Genomic DNA, 15,343 nt, shown 5'->3' on the forward strand with positions numbered 1-15,343 from the left:
CAATCTCACGCCTCTAGCGGGATCGGCGGCCGGGGAGTCACTGTCAGCCTGACGAGCGCGCTGCACGGCTGTCAGGGGAGAGAGCGGGGGCCCGGGGAGTGCTCACTGCGCGGCTCCGGGGACCCGGCTGAGGCAGATGGCGGTGCGAGCGAAGTGGGACAGCGGCTCGCACCGCGGGACGGGAAACAGTACCTTTGTCTTTTTGAAGGGGTCGGGTGCAGGCCGGCTCGGTGGTCCACGTCGCGGTGTCTTCCTCCCGAGGTTGGAGCGAGCGGCGGCTCGGCTCTGGCTCGGAGGTTGGCGTTGCGGCGCGGGTCGGGTCGACGGCGACACACCTCAGGTCCTGGAAAAGGGGGGCAGAGCCCCGGGTAGCAGCGTGAGGCGCACACAAGCCTCTCAGGTCACAGCAGATACTTGGCCAAGTCCGTTCTTGCGGTGCTTCGCAGTTAGGCAGGCGGTAGGGACGGTGATTAGGCCAGCGGGGCTGGGCCTTTCGGTGTCACCTGGTGCCGGCCAGTTAGCAGATGCGGTGCTCGGCGGGACGGGGTGCCAAGGGCCTCGTAGGAGGGGCGCAGGGATTCTTTCACGGCGCGCTCCTCTTTCCTTCAGCAGCTGTGTCGATCAGGTTGCTGGCTCACAGCAGCTCCTTCTTCCAGGGGGACAGGGTAGCGCCCACTGTTCCTGGGGCGCTGGTCAGGGGGCAAGTTCACAGCAAGCCCTTGGAGATCTTGGTAAAAGTTTTAGCACAAGGTGGATAAAAGCAAAGTCTTTCAGTCTTTCTTCTCCTGCTCTCCTTCAGCAGCAAGGCACCCACTACAGGCCAATCTCTTGGGGTCAGAGTCAGTACTTCTCCTTGCAGCTTCCAGGGTCCTTCTCTTCAGGCAGAGCTTCTTCTTTGCGCAAACTGGATCTAATTTACAAGGAGCAGGGCTCCTACTTTTATACACAGTTTCTTTTGTTCTCACTGGCCAGGGGGGCCTTTGCATAACTGCTCCCGTCCCTGAGCACTTGCGGTGGGTACTTCTGCTTCTGCATTCAGTGTGAGGGCAGGCACATCAGCCGCTCCCCAGGGGGGCGGAGCCGGCATTGAGAGGGCAGGAGTGGCCTGAGTACTTTGTTGACAAGCTTCGGTCCTTCCTGGGCCAGGTGCAGGCTGAGTCATCAGTCGCTCCCCAGGAGGGCGGAGCCAGCATTGTGGAGGCAGAGCACAGCCTGATGCATCATTCAGGGGAAACTCCCACCACCCATTAAGGGGTCCTCCTGCTAATCACTACCTGTCAACTCCCAGCCCTGTCACTCACACACACCAGACAGTCAGATCCACATCCAAGCAGAGGCGGGCTGAAATGGTTAGGCAAGCAAATGCTAACTTTCTAAAAGTAGCATTTGCAAACACAGGATATTAAAATAAACTTTACTAAAAGAAGTATTTTATTATTCTGAGTCCAGGCATACTAAACACGAATTTCTACCATGTTCCCTGAGCCTGCTGGGATTATAGAGTGTAATAATTCCAGCAGCCCATCTGGCCTAGAAGGGAACAGGTAGCCTTACAATAGTGAAAAACGAATTTGGCAGTAATTCACTATTAGAACATGCCACACACATCAGGGCATGTTCTACCTTATCCTTACAATGCACCCTGCCCTCAGGCCTACCATAGGGGTGACTAATATGAAGTTTAAGGGAAGGTTCAGGGGCTGGCAAGTGTGTGCACTTGCCCAGCTAGCATGACAGTACCAGACTGCACGCAGGTTCTGCAATGGCAGACCCTAGACACATTTTAAGGCTGCTTCTGTGGGTGGCGCAACCAGCGCTGCAGGCCCACTAGCAGTATTGGCATTCACAAGCCCTGGCACTCCTGGTGCACTTTACTAGGGACTAACAGTAAATCCAATGAACCAATCATGGACATCAATCACATGTACACTTTACAACAGGGAGAGCATATGCACTTTAGCACTGGTCAGCAGTGGCAAAGTGCCCAGAGTCATTAAACCAACAAAAACAGGTCAGAGAGAGTATTGGAGGAAGGCAAAAAGTTTAGGGATGACCCTGCCAAGAGGCCCAGGTCCAACAGCATCTATCAAGAAGCGAGGAAAACCGCAACTTAGGTTTTTGGTATGGCCCTAGTAAGGGTCCTTAATTTTATACAAAACAAAGGAACAGCCCAATACATATCAATCAAGCCCAAGATATGACGTATAAATCATTCTTTTTATTGTTTAATGTTCATTTTTCTCATTTTTTTCCTTTTTTGGTGCAAGATAAAGTGCAAAATGCTACAAAAATTGATCTATTGATACATTAAATAGATATCAGAATTGTTACAATATAAACATATTAAATAAAACACATACATTTAATGATCAAATATAAACAGTCCCACATCTACCATTCAATCTATCAATCATAAAAATGCATTCTTCAATCATACCCATACAATAATTCAACATGTAGTCACAATATTACATAAACACCATGAAATACATGGATTATCCGATAGCAAAATAGACCATCCAGCAGGGCAAAGGTAGGGGCAAGGAACAACACAGGGATGATGGAGGATGGATAACACAATCCTGTTGACCGCAAAGAAAAGGCGTTTTCTTTGCAGGCAACAGGATTGTGTTATCCACTCTCTTCAGAGCCCATATCAAGCATTGCTTTACAAAGTAAGGCGCATACACACCAGATGTGTCTGCAAACGCAGGTGCTCATGTACTGAAGACTGAAAACAAACCCAGCCAGACACCGCATCCATCAGAGGTTCCAAAAGCAGCAGAGCGATGCTCCCGTAGCAATCATCAACATAATAAATTAAACATATAAACATATGTACGCAGCCTATACTCATGGATGTCGATGCAACAAAGTGTGGGGTGCAGAAGTGACATCACATGTGATTTGTCCCCCTATGACATCAAAGTGTTGACCCCTTGGTCCACCTTCAGTTTCTCTACAGCCTCCTATTTGCTGCAAAGGGGCGAGGAAAGGTACTACAGAAAGTAAACAAGCCACTTGGAGCTCTGCTACTGCCTTCATGACCCCTGAGACCAGCAATTGCAAAGGCAGCAGATGTATCGAACAGTTATAGTCGCTGATACTCCTGGACACCTATAATTGACCTCCATGTGCATGATGCCACCCAACCAACATATCCCCAGGAACATCCGGTGTGGCTTCGGCCACGGAGCGGCTAGATAGCCCAGCCCTCGATCATTCACAGGTGAGCGGCACCTATCTGAATACAAGCGATGGAGGATCTCAACCAATTCCATAACCTTCAGAAAACTTAAGATGGCTCCACATCAGCCTGTAGGACCAAACCATAGGAACCCAAAACAATACGGACAGATCTACAAGTTTATAACTCAGTATCACAAACCACTATTCACCAACAGTCTGAAGTGTGTTGTTCCCAAAATTATTGGTTCAACCCAAATGATGAAGGATTATATTCATTTGAAAGATAGAAAAATATTTCACCTTGGCAAGGCATTTGGACCTCCTAGGTAATGTCCTTTCCTGGTACATGTTGCAATTATTTAGCAGCAAGTAGCAGGGCCATAGTATAGGGCGCCACTGGATTTCTGGATACATCTGAACTCTGATTTTAAAGTGCCAATGGTGTGTTCCACCAAAAACCTTATCCTGCAAAGTACTGTGGTGAAGTGCTAGACTGGTAAATTGAAGGTGATAGGAAAAAAGGGAGAGAATGCTGTGTGAACGTACTGCAAGAAAATAAGTTGTTTAAATTCAAATCCTATCAAAGCATTACGTTAATACTTATACGCATTTAAACTACCTTAATATTTTCTCCTTTTAATCGTAAAACCTAACCTCCAAATCTTAAGTGTAACTTCATTGCTTTGCACTAACTCTTAAATATGGTCTTCCTAGTGATATCCCTCCTAATCCTAACAGTACCCTAATCCAAAACTAACCCTAAGGTTCAACCTATCCCTTACCCTGGCTGAAGGGGTTTTCCATACTGTAATTTAACTCATAGCTCGATTCAATTCCCAACCTTAAACCTCAACCATACCTTCACTTTCACGCTATCCTTATGCATAACGCTAACCCCAAACCTAACCCTATATTTGAGCCTAGCCATATTCCATATCCCTAGCAACCGCTAACATTATCTTAGACTCTAGCCATAAATCTAAATCAACCCTTAAACTAACCTTAACCTATACTTTGCCTACTTTTAAACGCTTTCCAAAACCCTCACTCTAACTCAGGGGTTCCCAACCTGGGGTGTCCGCACCCCCAGGGGATGCAAAATAGCATTTCAGTGGGTGTGACATTTTATGCACTGAGTTAAAAGCTTGTTTTTTTGAGTTGCATTTATTCACCCACAGTATTGAATGTGGTTCAGTCTATGGTTCACAAAATACAAATTTGACTATTTATCTTCAAATGTGATATTACTTTTGTAGGGGGTATGAACATTAATCACACATTTCCTATGGGTGCGGGGTATAGAAAAGGTTGGGAACCCCTGCTCTAACTTCAGGGCTAACCCACAACCTTACCTTAGATTAGAGTTTTTCCCTTACCGTATCCTTATCCTTAATTTGTTTTCCAACCTCTTTCTTGCTGTTTCTCTAACCCTTGTCTTTCCATTTCTCTTTTATTATTTTCAAACTTCTCACTTTCTTTTTTACCGTTTCATTTTCTCACTTTTTATTTCTCACAATATTGGTTTACCATGTTTTCTTGGTTCTGCACTAACAGGGCTGTATTGCTATAGAAATGGCGACTGGGTTCACCCCTGCATACCTTGTACTCTGTCACTTGTGCTCGTTTCAATAAAAGATACGCCTTTCCTAACTGGCAATGTTTATATCCTTATTCACTGTATGTGATAATCACTTATTTTGGAACTATCCATCGGAAGGTCCCTGATGCCACTAATCATGAACATGTATGAATCATGTGCACTAACAGGGTATTTTGTAGCCATGTTTGCGATGGCGTGGATGGCCTGTGACGCTATCTTCCATGTTCAGTGAGTGCTGACCCTTCCTGTTCCTGTAGATGGGTGCTATTGGTTGCACGATTTACAATGGGGAAACATGTAATGGCAGATAAAGACTCCCTAATGCACTCTATCTAAACGCGGAAAACAGAAAATCGTATTTTAGTGTGTTCCCAGACGAGATGGGGTGGGCATTCCTTTTCCGTGGCTACCGCCAAACTATGGAACACTCTGCCTACCTATATCACTGAAGCAGATTCTTTTATGTCCTTCAAAAAGCATTGTAAACCTGGCTTTTTTTCCTCTCAGAATCCTTGATTCTAGGCTGCTCTGCTCTTGTTGATCTATCTGTACTGCAGTGCTTAATTTGAGCTGGAGCTTTCCAGTGCTGAGCACCAGCACCTAATTATCAACACCACACTTAGGGCAGTCTGCCACAAGGTGGCGCTGCTCATGTAATTTAGAGATGAGCAGTATAACTGTTATTTAGGAAAACAATATACATTAAAAATGACTAATACCTGCCTCCCCAGCCATTCCTTTAGCTTTGGGGACCTGGAATAATCTGAACTGTCGCATTTATATGCGAGAGAGATGGTTAGCAGTTGTTTTGACAGCGATGACAAGGGCGATGGGTGGTGCAAGCTGCAGTGGCCTCCTGGTAGGAGCCCTGGCACTTAATATTTTACAAATTAAGCACTGTCCTGATATAGCGCTTTGTCACCTGCGGGTTTTACTGAGCTCTGTAAATGTTACCCTATCCTTCCCCTATATGTAAGCATGGCCCCCAGGAACTTATGCAGGGAATGTGATTCTGCACTTTGGGGAAACACTAACTGCCCCAGCTACTGTGGAGCAGCAGCCCCTGAGAATGAAGCCAAAGTATGCACATGGGTAGGAAGTGACCAGTGGAGCACTGTATCATGGCCTCTTATGGGTCCTGAGCTCTGATGAGGCCACATTGGATGTTTGTGATGTTTGTGGTGAACTTAATATACACTGAATATTTCTTCATCAGTCTGTCCAAATAGCATGACTGTTGTGATGTGTCCTTGCCATATTCTTGAACTGTCCCTGGAAATTCTGTGCAGTCAGAACACACATTAGTGTCACACACATGCTGGCATACAGTGATGCCATTTTGGTGAATGCTGTGCATTGCGGGTTGTCATTTGCACGACTGTCAGTTACTGCAAAGTTAGCCATTTTCAAATTTTTGTGAGAATGTGCTAACTTTGATCGACTCACACATTGTGCACAGTGACTTTGCATATGACCAGTCACCATCTCATTATCAAAGACACTAGGGCTCGAATTTGCTAAATTATACTTGCATTTGCCTACATTGTAATTTTCTCTTTACGTCGCTGTTGCACATTATGAAAACGTTTGCAATTAACTCCTATACATGCTCCAGCAGGTGTATAGCTACCATTAGTGCAGTAGGTGAAGTGGCGCCTGGGACCAGAGACGTAAAGGATGCACGTATATTTTATAATTACAGGTGTTTCTCACTACCAAACCAAGGCATCAGAGGCGGCCTTAGGCATGTGCAAGCTGTGCACCTGCACAGGGCCTCCAAACGCCAGGGTCCACCACGCCAATATATATCCTTAATATAATAATCCTCTGAGGATGGATACATATTTGCGTTTCGGCCCCTGGCAGGGATTTGGCGGCCTCCAGCTCTGTTCCACTTCCAAACACCCTGACCCCCCCCCCCCTCTTCACTGACCTCCGCGCCTGCATTCCTCCGGCCCCCACCCAGACCCCATTCTTCCGGGGCCCCCCTACCTACGCTCCCTGCCCAGAGCCGCCCCTGAAGGCATGGTGGCCCTCTTTTTCGTTTTCATTCTTGGATTAAAACCAAAGGTACACTCGTTCTGCCATTGGGGGTCCTGGGGGGGGCGGCCGACCAAAGGGAGGCCTGCCCCGCCCGGGGGAATTTGGGGCCGGGGAAAGGGGGGGGTGGAGCTGGCGCCGCCCGGGGACGGGTTTTAGGTGTTCTAGTAGCTTTTGGGCTGGGGGCGGGGCTTGGTTGGGCTCCTTTTGGGCTGGGGTTTGTTAGCCGGCCGGGCACGCGGCAGAGACACCATTTTAGGTGTGGTGTCTCGGCCGGCGGGCGGGGGTGGCGGATGGACAATTTTTCCCCTCCCACCCTCCCTGGGTCATGTTAAAGGGGGGGGGGCCCAAGGGCAGGTATTTCCCTTTTCGGGGGAGCCTTTTTCAGGGGAGTTTGGGGTTGCCGGGGGATTTTGGGCGATGTTTTGTTGGAGGCTGGTGCAAGGGGGTTTTATGATTGGGTGGGGGGTTTCGCATGTCGCTGGAGCAGGTGTGGGGTGCATTCTGCATGTAGGGGCGGTTCTTCCTAATATATGGGGGAAGAGTAGGAGAACTGTTTGGATTATCGGGGGGGTAGGTCAAGCACAAGAAAGTATTTAGCCAGGTGGAGAGGCAAATTGACGTTATGCTAATTGTTACTGTTTGTGCATTGTGGGAATCAGTTAGGGGAGGGGGTGGGGGTGAGTCAGGAAATTACATATTTATGAGGTTTAGATTGTGCGGCGCAGGCCAAGGATCTTATTGTATAGGATGCACCTGCTTCCAATAAAGCGGCCTTTATCACACCTACATTGAGTCTCGGGTCGGTGCTTTCCTTCCCCCCCCTCCCTTTCCCCAATGGGCCCCAATGTGGTCAGGCAGCCATGTCAGAGTTTCTGGAGGAAGAGTAATGACAGGATTTATCTCCAGATTCCGAGGCGTGGACAGGACAACTAGCAGTCTCAGCGGTCATGCTGCATGATCTCCCCGCCGACCACGGGTGCTGGGTACTTCAGACCTGATTATAAATCTACTGCTACATACAGCAGTAATAGCAGTATCATGAATAGCATTCCCAGCTCTGCCTAACTTGTAACCAGAAGGACCTGACTTCTACCCAGAGCAAGGGAAGACAGAAAGAAGGGATAGGTTAACAGTATACAAATACCACATTCATGTAAACATACAAATGAAGTCTGAAACAGAACCTGCAAGAGTGAGCTACTGGGAAAGAAAGGGTAGGGTGGTGGAAGGAAGGGGCATGAGGTGGAATCGAGACGAGGCAGGCTTGATAGTCAGTAATCCCAGCATTTGACAGTGCCGCAAGTGAGCGCCGAAGGACACATTAGGCCCCTTCACTTATTTCTGTTACAAATTAACCCCTCCCCTGCTGGTGACGGAACCACTCCGTCATCAGCTGCGGTGGCGCTGTGCTGATGACGGAGCGGTTCCGTCACGGCCCGCTCGGCGCGCCTGCGCGGCGCGGATTCCGCGCCTGCGCTGAGAGTTCCATTGAGCGGGCGGGGCCGTGACGGAACCGCGCCATCATGAGCACAGCTCAACAGCGGCTGATGACGGAGTGGTTGCGTCACCAGCATGCGGCCGCCGCGCGGCCGCCCCGCCCCCTTAGCACTGCGGCGGAATAGCCGCCGCAGTGAAGGGGTTAAGTGCTCAACTCCAGCCATCAGAGCACTTACGTCTAATTATCACAAAATGCTAGCATCCTTGCTAAGCAAGGCTGCTGTATCCTAAAATAAAACAAAGAAGGTAGAGTCTATTTACCCAGCTGCCGGGTAGTGATTTTTTTCTACTATTAACATGGTAGCTGGCTAAGTAGTAGAAATGATTTACTATTTGGCAGGCGGCCTTGAAAATAGCAGAGAAACGTTACTATTTACCTGGCTGCTGGCTAATTAATAAAGATTCTGCACTGTATGGCTGACGGCCGTGCAAATAGCAGAAAAACTTCCCTATTAACACGGCCACTGAGTAAATAGTAGAGATTCTGAATTGTCTGGCTGGCAACTGTACAAATAGCAGGAAAATCTCAATATTTACCTGATCGCTGCTAAACAGTAGAGATCCTGCCATGTGCGGCTGGCAGCCATGCAGTTAGAAGAGAAATGTCACTATTTACCCAGCCGTTGGTTAAATAATAGTGAATCTGCATGGTTCATCCAGCAGCTGTGCAAATAGCAGGAAAACTTAAATATTTATCCGGCTGCTGAATGAATAGTGGAGATTCGGCACTGTTTGGCTGGCAGCCATATAAACAGCAGAAAAACGTCACTATTTACCTGACCGCTGGCTAAACAGTAGAGATTCTGCACCGTTTGGCCAGCAGCTGTGCAAATAGCAGAAAAACTTCACTATTTAACCAGTCATTGTGAAATAGTAGAGATTCTGCAGTGTTTGGCCGGTAGTTTTTGGAAACATTCTCCCCTTCGAAGCTGCCAACATCCTGTCCTAAGGGGACCCCTTCCACATGGAAAAGAGGTTACCACCAGGTAAGGGGACGTTAACTCAGCAATGGTTTGTGAAAGCATTTGCAGTCACAAACTATCAATGAATTCCTTTCTGAATTGGAAAGGGGAGGGAGGAAAACCCTTTCATAAACCCTCCTATTTCCATTTCAGAAACAATCATACAAATCCTTTTACTGGTCTAAAGAAATTTACATAAGGATAAGTACTTTTGTGGTCACAAACCTTGTGATTTGGTGACATAAGGCTCTTAGGGCCAGATGTAGGAGCCCCAATACCGGTCGGTAACGGCCGAATTCGGCCGTTACCGACCGGTATTTGGTGATTGAGATGTAGGGGCATCATTTTACAGATTCGGTAAATTTACCGAATCGGTAAATTTACCGAATCTGTAAAATACCGAATCGGTATTTTTACCGATTCGGTAACTTCCAGATGTAGGTGAGACTCTTCTGAGTCCCAAAGGCCTTTCAGATTCGGTATTTTACCACCCAATCCAATTGGGTGGTAAAATACCGAATCCAGGTGTGCATGCACATGTGTGCATGCACACCTATGCCATGTGACAGACAGACATGCCCTTAGGGCATGTCTGTGTGCCACATGGCACACATGCCTGTATTTGGGGTGCTAGAGGGTGTCAAAGTGACACCCCCTGCACCCTTGCTGAAATCGGTATTTACCGATTCTGTAAATACCGATTCGGTAATGCCCATTGATTCCTATGGGCTTCAATGCCCATAGGAATCAATGGGCATTACCAAATCGGTATTTACAGAATCGGTAAATACCGAATCTTAACGATTCGGTATTTACCGAGTCTGTATTACCTACATCCCCCCCCCTCTATTTTACCACTTCTTAAATACCGAATCGGTATGATTCGGTATTTAAGAAGTGGTAAAATAGAATTACCTACATCTGGCCCTTAGTGCTAAAACTGGCTTAAATGCAGACACTAAATTATACACCTTAATGTCCGAAATGTTTGAATCTTTCCAAGCTATTTTGAAACATGGCATAGAATGGCACTCCATTACACCATGCACCAAGACATAGTGACTTAGAAGGCCCTTTATGGAGCTGTTTCGTTCTCCACAAATACTCCGAATCCTTTACATTTACCTGCAGATGTGACTAATGATAGAGATGATTAGAAGCCTTAAAAGACTAGTTGAAGCTGTTTAACTTTCTAAAACGATATACTCGCTCTTACTCACAAAGCCACCAGAATGTACAATGGCTAGATATAGGATTACCAAAAAGCACCATGGGGCATGTGTATCAAGCCCGTTTCCTGTTCGCAAATTAGCGATTGTCAGAAATCACAAATTAGAGAATCGCAAAATTTGCAATTCTCTATTTTGCAATTGCATTTAAGTAATTGCAAATTGCATGCAATTCCTTAAATGCAATGTAGGAAGCACAGAAAAATTGAGATTTGGCCTTAAGTAATCACAAATTACCACCAACTTCAAGTTGGTGGTAATTTGCGATTTCTTTGAAAAATGCACCTTTGGTCATTTTTCAAAGTGCCATGTGATGCACATACATGCCCTTAGGACCAGCTTCTATCTTACGGTGAGATGAGTGTACTCGCAATATTAGTAGAACTCTTATCGCCTCCTCATGGATTATATTTTTTGTAATATCATGTCATTTTCAACACACAGGCGACGCGGCATTCTACTTTATTATTGAATCTTCGTGTTTTGCTTATTGTCTCAGGCAACACGGGTAAGAGAAACTACACAATGGTCATGCACGCATTTCCATATATTATTATGACACACTTTTCATGCGTCTTAATTTTTTTTCTAGTGATCATGCCAGCTTGGGTAAGCCAGACATCCACTTTTGAATCTTTGCTTAGACACGAGCCGTTTGTCTAGTTTTTTCTTGTTTGCAGCATGTTCACGAGCAGATTTTTGAAGCCTCATGTCTTATAACATCACTTTCCTTTATATATCACACACTTCCTAGTGGCAACACATCCCCATGTTTCTGGAAGGTAGCATTCCTCCGGGACACATTAGAATCTTTGTTTCACACGCTTTATGCACGTTGGTAAATTGGCTTTCATTCTTTGCACATTTTTCACAATGAGAGCACACTATAATCTTTTGCTTCGTCAGCATCTTTCTACCTTGTAGAGTGCAAATTCTCATCATACATCTTTGTAACCAGTAACCAATTGTGTTGTAGATTCCAACGGAGGACCTCATTACTAGTAGTTATCACAAACAATGGACTCTACATCTATCCCCTGACGAAGGGTTCAGACACGAACCCGAAATGCATTGGGAATGTCCTTATTAACAAGAATGTACATACTGTATATGTGAGATGACACTGTTTTGACAGTATATGTTTTTGTAGTCAAGTTTAGAAACACTATTGTGAAGCAAAAAGCTTCCAGGAATGTTGATTTGTTGTTTTCTGCACATTGTGTAATTATAATATACAATGAGTCAAAAAAAAATTTAAATGTTTGATATGAATTTTTGGATTATGTTGATTAACTGAGAGAGACATTATTTTTTGCCTATGGCTTAGCCCCCTTTGGTATCTTTTCACTTCGAGAGAGGTGGGTCTCCTCTCTCATTAAAGTAGATGCACGCACAATTCTGTTTACATTGATAACTTGTGGGTCTGCTACTCTTGGCCCTGATTGTCCTCATCCCTCTGGCCTTGGTTGGTGCGCACAAGCCCTCATTGCCCTCCTTGTCAGGATGGTGCAGGGCATTCTGTTCTTTCTACCTCTGGTCCTTATGTTCCTTCGGGCCCTTGTCCAATGGGTTCAGATTCCCCCTGTTCCATAACCTCCTGATCCTTCTAAACCTGGCCCGGTAACCCTAGTGCTGTTTCTCATCTTTTATTTGTTCATGTTCCCTCTGGCATTGGTAACCCTGGTCCTCATAGGTTAGGTGGTCCTGTCCTGGTCCTCGTGGCTCTGGCCGTCCTACCCTCCTAGTGGTTCACCTCTTGGCTCTTATTCTCCTACTTATCATTCACTTCCTTCTACTGCTTCTTTCCCCTGCACCCCTCCACAGTGACTTTAGTTATATGCAGCCTCCAAGCCTGTCATCCAGATGGGTTTTGGCTTCCAGATTCTGTTTTGCTGAGACACCACTGCCAAGTACTGAAATGAAGGCCCAGTAGAGACAGGATCTTGCACTGCTTAACATGGTAAAAAACAAAACTTCAATTCTCAAGTTGCATTGTGCAGGTGCCTGAAGTGGCCACTCGTGACATGGGACCGAAAAGCATCAATGCCCTAAGACTACTCGGCTGTGTAAATTATATGATTAAATGTGTTTATTCAAAGGCAGCAGAGTGAACGCCTCATGTGAATTACCCCCATGCCCTACTTACCTATCAACCACTTTCACTCACCCTTTCCATAGCATGCCATTACAGTGTCTCACTGAATATGCCTCCTGCAAGTGCCCCAAGGTGCTGTGTCCCCAAACAACAACTACGTAATGAACGTGTCTGTCCCTCTGGGGCCCAGATACCACCTATCTGTCTGCATTCCCTGTTTGCTGCTGCTTGATGACTGCTGCTGTGTTGCAAGATTTGAAATACTAGACAAGCACAATCCCCCTTAAACAGAAGCACACAGGTAGCACAAGGCCTGCCATAAGAAGCCAAAAATAGCCCAGACCTCAAAAATCATCAAAAGGACCATCATGAACACTAAAAAACAACAAGGATTTCTTGAATGTAAAGAAAACATTTAGGTAACATGCTTTAAAACCATATTAAGCATTCTTTGCTACAACCAATACCCCTTGACTGAAGTGCAAAATATCTGCATACCATATCCTAAAGCTTCTGTTTAATTTCTGCATGTCTTATTTGAATATTAAAATAACATAAATGTTTTTATTCAAAATTGATTTTACATTTTTTCCATCTGTGAGCAGCTTAGCTTAATTTATGCCCTTACTTTTTTACAAATGCTTGTACATTTGTATATGCACTTACTTTCAAATCTTTCATACATGTTGCATCCCCATTACAAGATGGCCACCACACTATCATTGCCTGGAGTCCCTTTTTACCTTATGGCCGGCTAAATAAAGTCCTCCTTCACACTATTTATCCGGCCGCTTGTCAAATTGTACATCATCTCTACTATTTAGTCTATGGCTGGCTAAACAGTAGAGACAAGGCACTATTTTGCAGGCAGCTGGGTAAATAGCAGAGACTTTGTATTATTGGGCCAGTGGCTGGGCAAATACATACTTTCAACAAGGAAACATTACTATAGTGTAACCGACCTAATGAACTATTTAGAGAATGTTATCCTTAACCCCTCGTACTCCCAGCAGGTTCTTGTGGGACCCTCCTGTTGCTAAGGGAAACTATCATTAACCCCCACCTCCTCTCCAGGCAGGCTCTTGAATGATTCTTCTGTTGCTAGGGGAAACTATCTTGAACCCCACCTCCTCTCCCAGAAGGATCTAGTAGGACTCTCCTGTTGCTGGAAGAATTGTTCATTAACTCCACCTCCTCTAGGTTGTATGTAACACTGCTAGCTAATGGTGGCATAAGGAGCCTGCACACAGGGCACTCTCACTCCCTTGATTGGGGTACATATCTGGGACACAGTCAATGCAAACATTTAAAATTCACTCTGAAAGGTGATAGCCTTACACTTGTTAATTTAAAGGTCAAGTTGTGTTGATTACCTCAATGGGGATGTAGTAAAGACTGCGGTGAGGACGAATAGTCATGGTGGCAATAGGATGTATTGTCATGTGGAGCGGCTCTTTAAAGGTGACACCCAGAAATAAACGACTCTTGACCTAAGCCCATTTGTCATCAAATCATTGTTTGCCCATTACTTTTTCACAAATGAAGAAGTAAAAAATATAAACACTCACCAAGACATGAATACCCTCGCCCACAAATAAGATTTACACTCACCAACTACAACATGTTCTTTTTTAGATTTGTGGGATGAAACCTAAAAAACACAAGCATATGAAATATGTTTCTTTGATAACAACACAGCATTCCATAATACATGAAGCAATGACTTCCAGTACAAACATTTGACAGAAAACACAGCTTTGCTGCACATGCGTAGATTGGAGATCAGCCACGTCGGTGGTAGACGCTCAATCCCATGATCCCCAGCTATAAGCGATATCCCTTGATTCCTGACAAGATGCTGTCCACCTAAATTCATAGCTAGATGTCCTTTCCCAGAATCCCCATTAGATGGTTATCCCGTTTCCCTCGGTGACCACCCTTCTTGCTGAATACCTGAAGCTCTGTCATCAAATCGCCATAGCTTGGGCTCTATCACCAGATTCGCAGGTAGTCTATCCCAAGATTCCAAGGAAGACACACTTTCCCTAGACTGCCATGTAGAAGCCACGTTACGGGAGTTGCATCCTTCTCAGTGGCGGCTGCCCCCAGGCAGTTGTGGTGGGCGGGAAGAGGGGGGTTAAAAAAAAAATCACTTACCTGCATCTCCTCCATCCTCCCCTTCTGTGAACCCGAAGCATACGGGCTCCCAGACTCCCCTAGCAAATCACGACACTGCTGTCACCAGCATGACAGCAGCGTTGTGATTGGTCTGAGCACCGTGTTCCAGCGCTCAGACAGGGAGTGGGGGCCTGTGCATGTTCTCCATCCAGACTGTGCAATACGGCCTGGTGGAGAACATGCTAAGTGTGCATGACTGTTTGGCCTGTCCAAGACAGCCGGCCAACCAGCCATGCGCACTTAAGTGCACTCACCACTCCTCTCCCTGCTTGCTGTGACGACAGCCAAGCCCCGCTCACCCGCCCCGCCCCAAAACTGGCATCAGAAGGGAAAAATAAAATGATAATAACATTGTGTTATTATCAATGTATTTTTCCTTTTTTGCACTGCTGAAAAGCAGTGGGGCGACACTCCTCCGCCTTAGCAAAGGATCTGCCACTGAGCGCCTGTTCCCCGGCACAGGACCCTGCTACTTGTTTCCTGGTAGGGAAATACCCATCACAGGGGAACCCGGTGTGCCATTACATACCAGGGATAACTACATTGTGGT

At 46.0% G+C, this 15,343-nt stretch overlaps 1 protein-coding gene across 1 annotated transcript in view; it reads right to left on the reverse strand.

Moving 5' to 3' along the window:
• Positions 1-14,787, reverse strand: part of F12 (coagulation factor XII) — a 119,931-nt gene extending 105,144 nt beyond the window's left edge. Inside the window, exons 1-2 of the mRNA XM_078653206.1 lie at positions 14,773-14,787; positions 14,227-14,266 (exon numbers count right to left, since the gene is read on the reverse strand). Of these exons, the coding sequence (XP_078509332.1) occupies positions 14,227-14,266; positions 14,773-14,787 (55 nt within the window). The remainder of the gene's footprint in view (positions 1-14,226; positions 14,267-14,772) is intronic.
• Between the last annotated feature and the right edge of the window lie 556 nt (positions 14,788-15,343).

The sequence above is a fragment of the Lissotriton helveticus genome, chromosome 7 (genome assembly GCF_964261635.1).
Source record: "Lissotriton helveticus chromosome 7, aLisHel1.1, whole genome shotgun sequence".
NCBI lineage: Eukaryota > Metazoa > Chordata > Amphibia > Caudata > Salamandridae > Lissotriton > Lissotriton helveticus.